General features: G+C 27.7%; 1 protein-coding gene across 1 annotated transcript in view; it reads right to left on the bottom strand.

The window, feature by feature from the left end:
* LOC117182924 (transcription elongation factor SPT5-like) overlaps positions 1 to 12,909 on the bottom strand; it is a 40,747-nt gene extending 27,838 nt beyond the window's left edge. The window contains exons 1-2 of the mRNA XM_033376038.1: positions 12,676 to 12,909; positions 3,149 to 3,473 (exon numbers count right to left, since the gene is read on the bottom strand). Of these exons, the coding sequence (XP_033231929.1) occupies positions 3,149 to 3,438 (290 nt within the window). The 5' untranslated portion in view covers positions 3,439 to 3,473; positions 12,676 to 12,909. The remainder of the gene's footprint in view (positions 1 to 3,148; positions 3,474 to 12,675) is intronic.
* Positions 12,910 to 15,607: the final 2,698 nt, after the last annotated feature.

Here is a 15,607-nt window from a genome sequence, read left to right as displayed (position 1 = left end):
ATTGAAAAGTCTACGATTGTATTTTTTGTGTTTAGTTTTAACCTCTTGGTTCAAAAAATCTTTTTCTATTGAAAGTTAGTTCTTTTTGCCAAAAACAAAACAAACAAAAAAAGTATTATATTTCTTTTTCAGAATTAATCTGAATGCAACTATTTTGTTAAAAAGTCATATTTTTTGTCGAAAATTGATACTTTTTGGATTGAAACTTCTCTTTTACTTAAAAAATTGTCTTTTTGGGTGAAAAATTCAACTATTTGTTTTAAAAAATATCACCTTTTGGTAAAAATTCATCTCTTGATTAAAAATTCTAAAAATTCTATAATTAATCTAAATTCAACTATTTTCTTAAAAAGTAATCTTTTTTTATTTATTTATTATTATATTTATTTTTATTTATTGAAAACTTGTATTTTTAGATAGAAAATCAATCCTTTTGGTGTAAAAATTCTCATTTGTTAGAAAAGTCATATTTTTTAGTTGAAAATTCGTCTTCCTTGCTTCAAAATTAAACTGGCTTGTAAAATATTCATTTTTTCAAATTAAATATTTAAGATTATCTTTGAAAATGCAACTCTTCCTGGTTGAAGTTTAATTTTTTTGTTTGAAAATTCGATAATTTGGTTCAAAATCCGTCGATTAGGAAAGTGTAATAAAAACTGTATTTGATGTGCAAGTTGTAATTATTAATAAAATTGTACTTTATCAACTGAAAAAAGGTGACAAAAGATGAGAAATCCCAAAATATGAGAAAAAGGTGACCAATTCCTAAAATAGGTGACAAAAGGTAACAAAAGTGAAAATAGGTGACACAAGGGGAATAAGTGACACTCCATGATGACTGGTATTTACGGAAAAAGTTTTTTCACAACTTTTGAAATCACTAATCTCTACAAAATCGTTCAGTATTTTATAAGTTTATCGGACTTTGCACGAGATTTGACAACAGATTAAAAAAGGAATGAAAATATCTAAAACCTTTGGTAAAAGAATTCGATTTTCTAAATTGGTGTTAAAAATATAAACTTAAGTGATTCAATCAGAAATTTGAGAAAGTTGTATAATATCGTTTTATATTACATTTTATTAGCGTTTATTATTATCGCAATCGTTCATTACAAGTTTTAGATTATTTCAGGTCACGTTTAGCTTGTCAAAAAATCTGAAAAGTTGCGTAACCAATATCAAATAATTGGCGATATGTGCTAGTAATTTAAAAAAATGTAAGTAAGTTTTACATGAATCTTTTCTTCTTGATGACACGACATTTTATAAGCTTTCATTTTTGAAGAGTGTATAGTACCTTTGTTGCATGATCCATATTGTTTTAATTTTCTTTTTTTCTCCCCCTTTAATAACTTGCTTTCAATTGCAGGGATCACAGCACAAAAAGAGATCAAAAAACGGAAAATAGAACCATTTTCTCATGAAAAAAGGGAAAATGGGGGGGGGGGGGAGATTAAACATTTATTTTTAAATGTCGAAAAGAAAAAAACAATCTTTATGTAAGAAATGTTATATTTTAAAATAATTTTCAATGATTTCTGCCATTAAAGAATTTATTTTTTAAATTTGGATATACTTAGTTTGTTGAAAATCTATTCACAGTGAACTAAAAAAGTCTGAGCAAAAATAAAATAAAAATGCTAATATCAATCGAATCTTTTAAGCTGGCGGATAAAAATTTGAGGGTCAACATCCTAAACAAGTAACAAAATTTGAATCGGTTAATATCTTCTGTCCTCTTTTTTACATTCTCATCATTTACGATTGAGAAAGTATTAGAATTGTCGGAAATTTTACATCACACTTTTTCAACGGATCTCCACGTTTCGAGACCCCCTGAATCCGAAAATCAGGTTTTTAAGATGGCGTCTGTCTGTCCGTCCGTAAACACGATAACTCTCGAAAAAATGAACGAATCAAATTCATCTTCGCACACTTTTTTTAGGTCCTAAAAGAAAGGACGAATTCGTGAAACAGCAATTTTTGATCAAAATTAAAAAAGTGAGCGCATTTTGAAATTTTTTTAGACAACTTTTTTCTGAATTTGAAAATTCTATGCACAGATGTTTATAGTATTAAAAATAGCAAACAATTTATCCTAATGACTTTTTTCGATAAAAAGAAAATTCTCAGAGTTATAGGGTTTTCAAAAATTTTTTAATCAACCGAAAATCAAAATCTGAAGCCGAAAAACGTACGATATAAAAAAAAGTCAAGAAATGAAAAACATTTTTTTTTAAAGCCCTACAAGATTATCATAACTAATTTTTGGATTTTCTTCAAAAATCGAAAATTCAAATTTTGATTGCACAACAAATAATGGAAAATCAAAAATTCCATTTTGTGAACAAACTATGTAGGATATAAAAAAAGATGAATTAACAAAAATGGTTATCCCAAAAAAGATCTACAATTTCGTTAAGAATCACTTCTTGGTAGGACGCGTAACATGTTATTATTTTTTATTCAGAGAAAACATTTTTATTCGTGGTGTTTATAACGTTACAGAATCGCAAAAATATGAAATCCCAAAAATATCAAACCACGACAAAAGTTTTTTTTCGAAAAAGCAAAATGTTCAAATCTTTATTTGGTACAAGCTAAATTTCAGGTTCGACATATTCGAGTTTTTTTTAATGGGTGCATATGGCTCAATCCAACAAAAAAGTATGTTTTTGCACATTAAAAAAAAGTTGTTATTGAATAAAAAATTTATTTTTAAAATTCGTAATTTTTTATTATTGTTCACTGGTAAAATCTGTAAATATAACAAATTTGCAATTTTTTTTTAATATTTCACCTTCCACATTTTTAAAAGATTATTTATTTGCAATGGTTCAGCACTTTAATCGTGCACCTTATTCATTCATAAATAATTTACTTAAGCGTTATAATTGCTTTAATTATTATTCAACAATGGATACACTTAGTAATTTCAGAGAATTTTCTGCGTAAGTCAAATATTGTTTTTTCAAATATCGTATATTTAAAGAGAAAAGTAGAGAAAGGGGCAGTTGTTTAAAAACAGGGAGAAAAGGGGTATTTCAAAAAAAAAAGAAAAAAGGAAACTAAGAGAAAAGGCTGTGCACCCTATAATTGTATTTAATAAGACAAAATTAAGGCTTAAGCTAAAGTATAAACTTACGGTGATCTGGATCTGGATCGAGAACGGGAGCGTGAACGAGAACGGGAACGAGATTTTGACCTTGATCTTGAACGACTTCTAGATCCCGACCTTGATCGTGATCTTGACACTGATCTGGACCTTGTTGGGGACCTTGATCTGGATCTAGATTTGGATTTGGACCTTGATCGGGATCTGGAAACACTCTTCGCTGAATGATTTTCTCCTTCGCTGTCACTGTTGATTATGCGGCGGCGACCAGGTCGCTGACTCTCATTATCCGAATAATTACTTCCTTCCGAATCCGACATGGCTCAGCCAGAAGGGCAAAGTTTTATCCAAAGGTCTGCAATATAAAATAAGGTTTCTGTAGGAGTAGCTAGAGAATCGGAATAATATTTCAATCTTTTTTTAGCCTTTACCCTTGGCTTGGATGCTCATAAAATTTCATGTTCGCATAATTATATATATTTTCATTTAAAATTGAAAAGTAATCTCAGGGTGGCCATTTTTTTTAAATTTTTGCCTCCTGGTTTTCTCCCGATTTATTAAAAAAATTAACTTTCCTTGCAAAACCCACGGTTTTTTCACATATATTATAAATTGCGAAAGTCGATAAATATCAGCAAACCTTTTTGCAAAAAATTAATTGATTTTTAAATAATATGATAAGAAGGATAATAAAATGTTTGTCGAATAAAGAAAATAACAGATAAGCGTTTTATTGCACACTAGTAGCAAATGCACACGCGTAAATCGCGCGTTCCTGTCTCTGAATTTCTACTTACTAACATGAAAATATGCAAATTTAAAAATTCATTATTAAACCAATTTTTTAATATAAGGTTTTTAATATTTTTGAAATAATAGTTAATAATGAATAATTTCGAATTGCAAGCTCTTGAAATTATAAAAAATATACCAACGATTTTGAACAATTTAAATAGAAAAAGGAGTTGAATTGTATCATTTCTAAGTCGAAGCGCTAAAAATTAAAGAATTGTTATTTGATTTGGAGAATCACGAAATTAGAATGACCCTAGATTAAACACTTAGAAATATGAAAATGTAAACACGTTAAAAATTGTATATTTAAGATTCTAACTTTGGGAATTGGATAGTTTAAAATTAAGAGTAATTGAAATTGTATACTTTATAATTAAAAGCGTTCAAAATAAATAATTAAAGATTGAAGACATTTAAATTTCAACAATTTGAATTAAAAGCAATTAAAGTTTCACAATTTAATATTAAAAAGTAAATTGAATCTTTCAAACGCCAAGCTTCTAATATTCAAGAATTTTAAATTGTCATAACATAATAAAATTACAAGTTAAAAATAAAACTGATTAGAAGACGTTTTCTAAAATGAAAAATTAATTAAAATATATAAAATAAAAACCTTTTGAAATATATTGAGTATTCTAATATTACGTTACGCTTGGTCGGTAACATCAAAATCTGTAATGCTATACCACTTGATGGACTGCAAAGTATTGTTTGAATAGGAGTTTGACTCAAATTAATTCATTTCGGCGAAAGTAAGTAAAAAATCTTGATATAGCTTTGCTTTTAAGAAAGAAGAGCCATTTCTTTCATTATTGTTGGTAATTTGGAAAATGTGCGATTAGGCATTCCATCACAAAAAATTATCATTTGTCGTAATTAAGGTTATAACCTCAATTTCTGACGACTTGTGACATAATACATTTCGATAAGTAATTCAACTATTTTCATATCAAATAAAGTTATATCAAAGAGACTTTAAAGGATTTTAAAATACTTTAAGTGTTCTTAGGATTTCTCAAGAGATTTTTAACGATTTCAAAAAATTTTAAAGTATTTAAAAAGAATGCACAAAATGAATGAAAATTTTAAAAAAACCTTAACGAATTTCTTAAAATTCAAGTGGTTTTAAGGAATTACTATAGGGACTTGACTAGATTTCAAGACTTTCTTTTAAAGGATTTAAAAATCATTCAAAAACGTTTCAAGATTTACAACAAATTTCTAAAGATTTAAAGACAATTTTCGTGATTTTAAATATTTGAAGTGATTATAAGGAATTACTAGAGACTTGGCGGAATCTTAAAGTTTCTTTTTAAAGGATTTAAAAATAATCCAAAATAGTTTGCAAAGATTTAATTATTCACAAGAGATTTTAAGACAGTTGCAGTGATTTCAAAGAAAGTCAAGCGAGTAATTGAAAAGTTATTATAACAGATGTAATGAGTTTTAGAAGATTTCAAGGTATTTAAAGAAATTGACTGATTTAAGGATTTTCAAGAAATTTTAAGGAGCCTAAGAAAATTTAAAGGATTTTGGATTTAAAAGATTTTAATTAATTTTAGTCAATTTTGCAATATTTTAAATTACTTCAAAGAAGTTGAAGAGAAAGTTTTAGTGGTCTTAAAAAATTTCAAGCGAGTTTTTTAAAAGAATTTTAATGAATTTGAAAAAATTCAAAATTTTAAGGATTTTTAAACGATTTAAAGGAATTTTAACAAATTTAAAGGACTATAAGAGATTTGAATTAATTTGAGTTAATTTCGAGAAACTTCGAAAGATTTTAAATGATTGTAAAGAAGTTGAAGGGATTAAAAAAAATTCGGAAGAGTTTAAGGATTATCAAGAAATCTTACAGGATTTCTTAAGAGTTCAAGTGATTTTAAGGAATAAATAGGGACATGACGGGATTTTATATTTTATTTGTATAGGATTAAAACATATTTCCATAAGTTTTAGTGACTTTAAAGAAAGTTAAGCAGTTAATTTAAAAGTTATTTGCAAAGATTTTAAGTTATTTGCAAAAATTCAAATATTTTCAGGATTGTCAAGAGATTTAAAGGAATTTAAGAATATTTTAAAGATTTTATGTGATTAAGATTAATTTTAATTAGTTTCGAGACACTTCGAAAGATTTTTATAGATTGCAAAGAATTTGAAGGGATTTAAAAGAAAGTCAGAGAGATTTAAGGGTTTTCAAGAAATCTTATAAGATTTCTAAGAAGGATCACAGTCTTTGATCATTTTTGTTTTCTCAAAGTGCAAAAATAATCTCTTGAAATATTTGAAAAACACACTTTAACGAACTACCAAAATTCAAAATTTTTGACCGCCAACTATCCCAACAATGCAACCTAACTGCAATCGCGGCACATTATATTTTTTCTTGATGGATTATCGAAATCCCACACTTCCTCAATTGATAACAATAATTAAAGAAATAGCTTTTCTTTCTTAAAAGCAAAGCCATATCACGATTTTTTACTTAATTTCGCCGACATTAATTAATTTTAGTCAAACTCCTATCTAAACAATGCTTTGCAGTCCACCACGTGTATGGCCTTATAGATTTCGACGTTACCGACCGAGTATGTCGTAATGTTAGAGTACTCACTAGTAATTTTGAATGAGAAACATTAAAAATTAAAAAAAAAAATTCAACTCCGGAACGTTAAAACTTAAACGAATGAGAACTTCATTTAAAATTGAACAAAATTCTAGTCACCAAAAATGGTGTTAATAAAACTTTTTTATAGTCAAACACTTGAAAATTTCAATTATTGTAACCAATTCAATTTTAATTAAAAATTAAAAACCTTAAAAATGAAAAAATTAAAAATGTAGTGTTGTTAATAAAAATTAATAAATCTAAAATTGTAAGTACTTACAATTACCGAAAGTGTCCTTTTACTGATGCATCAACTTCAGATAGATTAATTTTCATCGTTTTTTATTTTAAAAGCAATCTTTAATTTTTTATTTCGAATCTTCCTTTAAAATTATTATTCTTTCTAGAAATTTTCAAATATAAAATATTTTAAAATTTGAAATTACTTAATTGTTTCAATTTTCAACTAAGAATCGGAGAATTTTAAGATCTCAAATATAAAATTAAAAATTAAGATAAAGAATACAAACCAATATTATTACGTTATCATTTCATGTTTTGAAAATGTACAGTTTGATGCTTTTCAATCAAAAATTGATTTATATTTACATCCAAAATTATTAAATTCAAAACTGACTTTCAAGGCCTTTAATATAAACTTTGGAAATATTTAATAGCGAAATGGTCCTAAAATTTTGAATATTTAAATTTAAAACAACAATGTATTGAAATTAAAAATTCCAAACCTCTACAAATCAATCTAAAAATATATTATTAATAAGTATCATATGTAGTATCAAGTGACATTTAAAAGCACTAGATAGTTTTTTTTACTAAAAGATGTAATTTTTTCAAATCAAAAGTCATTGTTACTTTCACCATTAAAAATTGCAGAATTTTAAATAATGCGAGAAATATTGTTAGTCTTTAAAGTCTAATTATTCTAAATACTATAAAATAATATAATTTCTATTTGGGAACTTTCAAGAATTACAAAATGCGTAAATTATGAAATACGGGAAATATCCAGGTGTCACACATTTTCCCTCTCTTCATCCTTCTTGTACTACTAGGGAATCAATATATTCCGAGGACAATTAAGATCTCTAGAGGATTATTTATAGGATAAAATAAAGGTATGAAAAATTGATATACCTGAAAAGAAAATATTTCGATTGATATTAATCCAAAATTGATTAATTCTAATATAACCTATATTTTTAGTAAGAAAATGATTGTTCTATAAAGTCTTTTTATTTACATTCTTAAATAAAAAAGAGTTGCTTTTTAATATTAGTAAATTTAGAAATGCATTAATTGTTTGTAAAGGAGTATTATTTTTTATTTAAACAAATAACTTAAAACAAACAAATTAAATTTGACTTAAACAAATAACTCGCTGAGAATTCGGAATTCAACACATGTAAAATTTGCACACAAATCCTAGAAAAAAAATTTCCGGACAATTCCAGGTTTTTCCAGGTATACTTTTTAATAATACGGAGTCATTTAAGTATTTTGGATTTTTCAAAGCAATCATCGACTAAGAATTTAAAAAAATTTTAAGATTCCCTGCTCCAGCTTAGAATTTATTTAAATTTTTAAATCCCCGGTACAAAGTCAAAACTATAATTCCATTGACAAATTTTTTTTGTTCTTTTCGAAAATTCTCCGTTTTTACTCTAGAATTAGAATTCGTTTGAAAAATTCCATGTTCCAACACAGAATTTGAGTTATTTACCAAAATTCTCTGTTTAAGCTCGAAAACTCAAAATTCATTAAATTTGAAAATTCCGTGTTTCGAGTCGGAATTATAATTCTTTTGAAAAATCCCCTGTTTCAATCAAAAATTTTTTATCTTTTCGAAAATGCCGTGAAATAATCTAAATCCCAAAAAAATTAACAAAAAAACTCAGGTATCCCAGGATTTTTCCCAGGCACAATTTTTTTTTAGTTCAAATATTATAAAACATTAGCCTCGCGTTACTTTTTTTTAAAACAGAAATGTTTAACACCACAGAGACTATCTGTCAATACATAATTTTAAATTCCCAAAAGCTTTAGATAGTTTATTATTATTGTATTTGAAAGTGTTTGCAAACTTAAAAATTTATGTAATGTAATTAAGAATGTTACATACATAATCTATAACTGTTTTTATTTTCCACTATTAACCCCTTAACCTTTTTTAAATCATGCGAAATTTTTTTAGACCTTCTAAAAAGTTAAAAACTACGAAAATACTTCAAATCTTTAAAATCACATATAAACTCCCTTATAATCCGTGGATATCCTTTAAAAAATATCGATAAAACCCATGAAACTACGTAAAATATTTCGGTTTCTTACGAGATCCTTGGACATCTTTGAAATCACTTTAAAATCATCGAAAACCCTTGAAATATTTTAAAATACAGTAAAACCTGTGCATTTTGACCAGCCGCGGTCCCATCAAAATGTAATTTGAAACCCTTGTTCCGTTTCCGTAAAACCAGTGTCCCGTGATATCCTTCAAAAATCCCTTAAAATCTTTGAAATTACTTTAAAATTAATTGAAATATTTACAATGTATTAAAATCTAATTAAATTCTTTCAAAACATTCTGAAACTTTTTAAATCATTTCAAATCTTTGAAAACTTATCAAGAGCCCTTGTCATTTTTCAAAATTTGTGAAAATACGGGTGCAGTTCCGAATAGGTGAACGTGACGATTTCCTTCACACTGCGTATACCTATGCATTTTGACGCGCTGATTACGAAAATGATAGTGAAAATTGTTGACTCGGCTATTTTCATGGTGAAATTGCGAAAAAAACCCATAAAAAATATGGTTTTTTGCGTTTATCTCATCCAATATGCAAAATCTCGTAAAATGTTTCCAATAAAAGTTGTAGATCGTACGGAAATACACATTTTTTTCTACGAGTGATAGTTTCCAAGAAAATTAGTGATATCTCGATTTTTATTTTTTTTTTTGTATTTTTTAATTGTTTTTTTTTACTTTTATGATTTTTAAATATATTTTAATTTATTTTAATTAGAAATTCTGCGTATATTCTATTTATCGTCTTGAGATTGTATGCTCCTTATAAGTTTCTTTATGATAGTCTGCTGAGTATATTTAGAGGCCAGGGTAATATGCTTTTATGTTAGTAATTAATTCTTTAAACGGATCAGCAACTATTTTCTTTACGCGTCGCTGCCACAACAATTGACAGAGATGCTCTGCAATGTTGCTCTCTGTGACTGGTCACAGAAATAATGTAAGGTCACACCCCTGCCCCTTTTCCCACGCGTCGTGGGGGGGGGGGCGGGAAGGCAACCCTGTGACTGGAACCAGAAAAAACTTAGGAAACGGGTTCAATTAAGCGTATAAGACGGGTTGCTGACACCGGGGTACGGTTAACATTCAAAAACGAAAAGAGCATGATTTTTATGGTTTTTTTCATAAAAATCGAGATATCACTAATTTTTTCGAAAACTATCACTCGTACAAAAAAATGTATTCCACAAAAAATGTGTATTTCTGTAAGATCTACATCTTTTATTGGAAGCATTTTGCGATATTTTGCATATTGACTGTGATAAACGCAAAAAAAACACATTTTTTAATGGTTTTTCCGCGATTTCACCATGAAAATCGCCTAGTTGCCAATTTTCACTATCATTTTCGTAATCAGCGCGTCAAAATACATAAGTGTATGCAGTGTGAAGGAAATCGTCACGTTCACCTATTCGGAACTCTATCCGAAAATACTTCGGTATCTCATAAGATCCTTTCAATTCCAGTGACTTATTTTATCTCATAAAATCCTTGAAAATAGCTCCAACTTGTAACAAACCTTCAAATAGCTTCAAATCATAAAAATCTCATAAGAAGCCCTTATAATCCTTCCAAATCGATTAAAATCCTTGAAATTCCTTAAAATATTTTGAAATCTTACGAGATCTCTTAAAATCTTTGAAATTCCTTTAAAATTATTTGAAATGTTTAAAAACGGTGAGAATTCTCTGGAAATCTCTTACAACGAAATAAAATACATTCAAATTCCTCGATATCCCTTAAAATCTTTTTAAATCCCTTCAAATATTTGAAATCACATTAAGAACCGCTGTTATCTTCGAAATTCCTGAAAATACTTCGGTAATGCATGAAATCCTTTAAAATCCAGTTAATTACTTTTTTAATCTCTTAAAATCCCTTCAAAAACTTTAAAACTGTTTAAAAACCTTGAAATATTTAAAATTTTATAATAATCGCTTACAATTCTTTAATATCGGTTGAAACCTTTAAAATCCTGTGGAATATTACGAAATTTTATACGATGTCTTGAAATCCCTTTGAAATGAATTAAAATATTTCAAAACGGTGGGAATCTTTCCAGTTCTATTGAAATCCCTTACAATATATTAAAATTCTTCGAGATCCCTTAAAAATATCTTCATACCTTGGCTAAATCTCATTAAACGCCCGTTATCTTTTAGAACTCGTGAAAATACTTCGGTATTGCATGAAATCCTTTAAAATCTTTTAAAATCCAGTGACTTGTTTTAAAAGTCTTACGAGATCTATTGAAATCTTTGAAATCACTATAAAATTAATTGAGATCTTTCAAAACGACGGCAATCCTTCCGAATCTCTTAAAATTTCTTACAATATATTGCAATTCATTTAAGTTAATCGAAATTCTTTGTAATCTTCGGAAACCCTTAAGAGAAAACATTCTTTGAATCCCCTACTCTTACGACATCCTTTAAAATTTGTGAATACTGGATATATGTAATTTTAAATACCCTAAAATCTCTTTAAATCCCTTCAAATTTTTGAAACACCATTAAGATCTCCTCTTATCTTTGAAAATTCTTAAAAATACTTAGATATCACACGAAATCCTTTGAAATCCCGTGAGTTTTTTTTAAATCTCTTAAAATCCCTTGAAATCGTTAATTCCTTAAAATCTCTGAAAATTCTTCGAAAACATTCGACTCTTGTTAAAATCCGTCAATATCCTGTTAATTCTCTGAAATCTAATTAATCTCCTAGAAGTCGCTTAAAAAATTACAACAGATTATAAAATCCTTCAAACGAGATTCTCTCTACAATGATATGAGGTAATTTTTTGTAAACTCTTTAAATCTTTTAAAATCATTTGAAATCTGTGAAAACCTCTCGTAAATCTTTGGATTTGTTAAAAATACACTATACACTAAAACTATACACATTAAAAAAAAAATCCAGACCAAAAAATAAATCCACTTTCATTTCCCAGCATTCTAACGGTCTAAAAAAATTGTAGCACATTTCAGATACCAAAAATTAATTTCAAGGATTTATTAAATGTAATTTTGAATTATATTTGAGTTTTTCAACTGAAAAAAGGTGACATATTTCCAAAATAGGTAAAGTAGGTTAGGTGACAATGTGCTGACTGAGTTTAGGGTACCGTTTATAAAATATGAAATTTTTTAAATATAATATTTCAAGCAACAAGTCATTTCAAGTCAATGCAGTAAGGGAAGACGGAGGGGAGCAAGAATTCCGAAGTTGATTTTAAATGATCGACATAGGCATATTATTAATAGAAAATATTGTTAAACGTTTTTTTGGATGTCGAACCGAAATTACCATACGAAATTTTGGAGTTATGGGCAAACGTGCTTCCTTGTAATGGAAAGTACTAACTTTTGTTCAATTCTGTAGCTTAAGGTGACTGTTACCTTGCTAATAATACTTGGCAGCAGAAAACACAATTTGAAAAAGACATTACAATTCTGCAAAATCTTGCGAAGTTTGTAAAAATTAGTAAGCAACGAAAATTATTAGAAAAACAACACCTTTGAGGTTATGTTAAGTTTTTGAAAATGCAAACACTAATAACTCTGAAATATAAAGAAAATAAAACACTTTTGAAGTGTTTTTCATACCTCCTGATTAAGGTAAACGTACAATTTCGATGCGAAATGGAAAAATGCAATGATATATATGACTTCAACGAGGTTAGCTACGCACTTTCTGTATCGAAAAATAAGAAAGATAAAAAAAAGTACAGAGTCTTCTTCAGTAGGCATACATTATCATAGAAGAAATGACAAGTCAATTGCTCAGGAAAAGCACTGTTTGAAACTTGTAGGATTATAAAAGATAACATTTTACCAATTGACGTTCCACAAACGGTTGGCGAGGGTCTCAGAGTAGACGTTGCGAATTCAGTTTTTCGAGCTCTAAAATAACAAACAAAAATATTCGAAAATTACAAGGATCACCGTAAATTCTTCCACCTATAACCTTCACTCAGAAACCACCGAAAATTGAACGTTTCTCCACGTATACATTTTATACGTACATTTCCCGTTTATCGACATTTTGTTTGTACAACATTGTATGACATTGTACAAGAAACCGGAAGCGGAATTTCTGTTTCCATTACTGCGCATGTGCAGAGGTTCCTTATTCTGAGCCCGCGTATTTCGAAGTCTGAAAATAATTTCAGTCATTGATGTATACAATTATTAATTATTAATAATAATATTCTTCGAAATCATTACACTTCTGCAATTTTAAACGGCAAATGTGACCACGATTTTCTTAAGCACAAAACTCATGTTTTTGAGAACATAATTTCTGCAAAAACAAAAATTCTTATATTTTATTTCAAAATACAAATATTTGGTTGAAAAGACTTTTTGAGTTGAAAATTCATCTTTTTGGTACAAATTCAAGTATTTCAGATAAATATTCATCATTTTAGTTGAATATTCATCTTTTTGCTTGCAAATAATGCTACTTGGTTAAAAGTTAATCTCTTTTGATAAAAATGATTCATTTTAGTTATAAATTTATATCTTTCAGTTGAACATGCACAGTCTTAGTTGAGAAAATTCATCACTTTGGTTGAAATGGTATGTGAAATTCAAATTTCAACGAAAAAATTAATCTTCAAAAAATGATTTGATGTTTCAAACGAAAAAAAAAGATTAATTTTCAACGGAAAATGTAAAAGTTGATTCATATTTAAATACAAAAAGGTTATTCTTTGATCAAATCTGTTGAATCCTCAACCAAAAAGATTCATTTTCACCCAAAAAGTTTAATTTTCAACAAAGAAAATTAATTTTCTGTCGTAAAATTCAAGTTTGTTCATTATGGGGGTTTTTGGGGACCCATAGTTGCAAATAAATTTTTGAAATACATGAATAGAGCGCCAAAATTTCAAACATCAAATTAAAGAAATTTCTTCTAGCTTAATTTGAAAATAAGTAATTAATAATAATTTTTGTAAACAATAAGGAATCAGCAATTTAAATAGAAAAGGGTATAAGATATCAAATTACATTGCAAATAATTTAAAATTAAAACTCTAATATACTATTTCGCATAAATATTAAACACTTAAATTGTTAGGTCTTGAATGATTTATTTTTATCAGTTATTCAAAAATTACTTAAGGTTCTACTCTGCGGCATTAACCCCGAGGAATATAAACTTCTACTGAAGGGTAAAGATTTCCTACAGTGGTGGGAGGGTGGATCGAGAATATCTTATATATTACTCAATTAAATCATTGTCATTTTACAAAATTTTGAAAAACTTTCAATGTTTTTAAAAAATTGGGAAATATAGCGTTTATTCATTATTTACTTTTTATTATCATAATATTGTAAAATATGGAGATCGGAATAACAAAAATGTTTAAATGACTCGAAAGTGATCTGAAAATCTAAAAATAATTAAAACTAATATGATAGGTTGCAAAATTATGTATGGATTCGAGCACATGGATGGTCTGATGATAACTTAGACAAATTTGTATTGGATTTCTAAAAAACCGTTTAGACAAAATTTATTGATCAATCTTTTTCTACGATATATTTGATGTAATTGACCAAATTAATTAGGATACGTTCTTGCATCACTTTTAATTGCCAATTTGAAAAAAATGATTAGTTATTGAACTCTTGATCTACTTTTTCTCCAAATGGAATTTTTTGTACCCGTTTTATTTATGTTGGCATACAGTCAAGGGATACATTTTTAATGCTTTTAAAAATTTAATGATACTTACGAAATGGTGCTCTCATATGTAATATTCCGGTAACAAGCGTTGAATTCAGAAAAATTAAGAATTTGTATTTCTATGAATACGCGATTTTTCGTCCGTCTAAATATTCCCCAACGGGAACAGAAAAAGTGCAAATCTTATTCCTCTCAATCGACTTAGTAAAATTTAACGAAAGCATTTCTTTAACCTATTTTTCATTAATAAATCTTTTTATAACTTATAAATTCGAAGAATATTCAAATTTATATTTATTTATATTTTAATAATTTATTTAAACGTCTTAAAAAATGCAACAAAGAAATCTATGCAAATGTGTGAATTTAAATAATTTTAACTCTAGAGAGGCAGAGCTGAATTGGTGAGAATTAAAATTTCAGAATTTACATTCCGCATGAAGGAATTAAATGAAATGAAAATATGACCACTTCTGAGGAATAAAAAAATATCTCTGTGAGGTGCGTTACCAGTACAATTAGAAGGAATTAAATATATTGAAAACACGTTCTCTTTGGGAGAATAAAAATCAGTGTGACGGTCGCTATGGAAATAGAAGTGAATAAGTGTAGAAGGTATCTTATTCTTATTGTGGCATTTTAGACATATGGAAAAATCGCGCATTTAAAATAATAGAATAATCTTCACTTTTGCGCTGAAATCTGAAAATATTAATTTTTCTCTATTCTGCGCTTATTACCGGGATTCGCGAACCTGTTGATAAATATCAATTTAATCGCGCGAATCATGGATTTGTGCACATTCTGTTTTATTTCACTGTCTTTACTTATTTTTCCTTATTTTATCTGCACAATATATTCCCCAATTTTCGGGACCCCCTCCTCTCAAAAAAGGTCGGGCTGTCATCGGTCCTCCCCCCCACCCGGGGTTGGCGTACCTGGTTACACGTATATTACCTTTTAGAATTTGGAGAATTTTTTTTTCTAAAAGTACATATGGTAACGTTTTTAGTACATTTACAACAGATGAATGTTTTTGCGAAAAAATTAATCTTTTTGTTAAAAAAATTAT

Source organism: Belonocnema kinseyi, chromosome 2, assembly GCF_010883055.1.
Source record: "Belonocnema kinseyi isolate 2016_QV_RU_SX_M_011 chromosome 2, B_treatae_v1, whole genome shotgun sequence".
Classification (NCBI taxonomy): domain Eukaryota; kingdom Metazoa; phylum Arthropoda; class Insecta; order Hymenoptera; family Cynipidae; genus Belonocnema; species Belonocnema kinseyi.
This window is presented reverse-complemented; position numbering and strand designations above follow the sequence as displayed.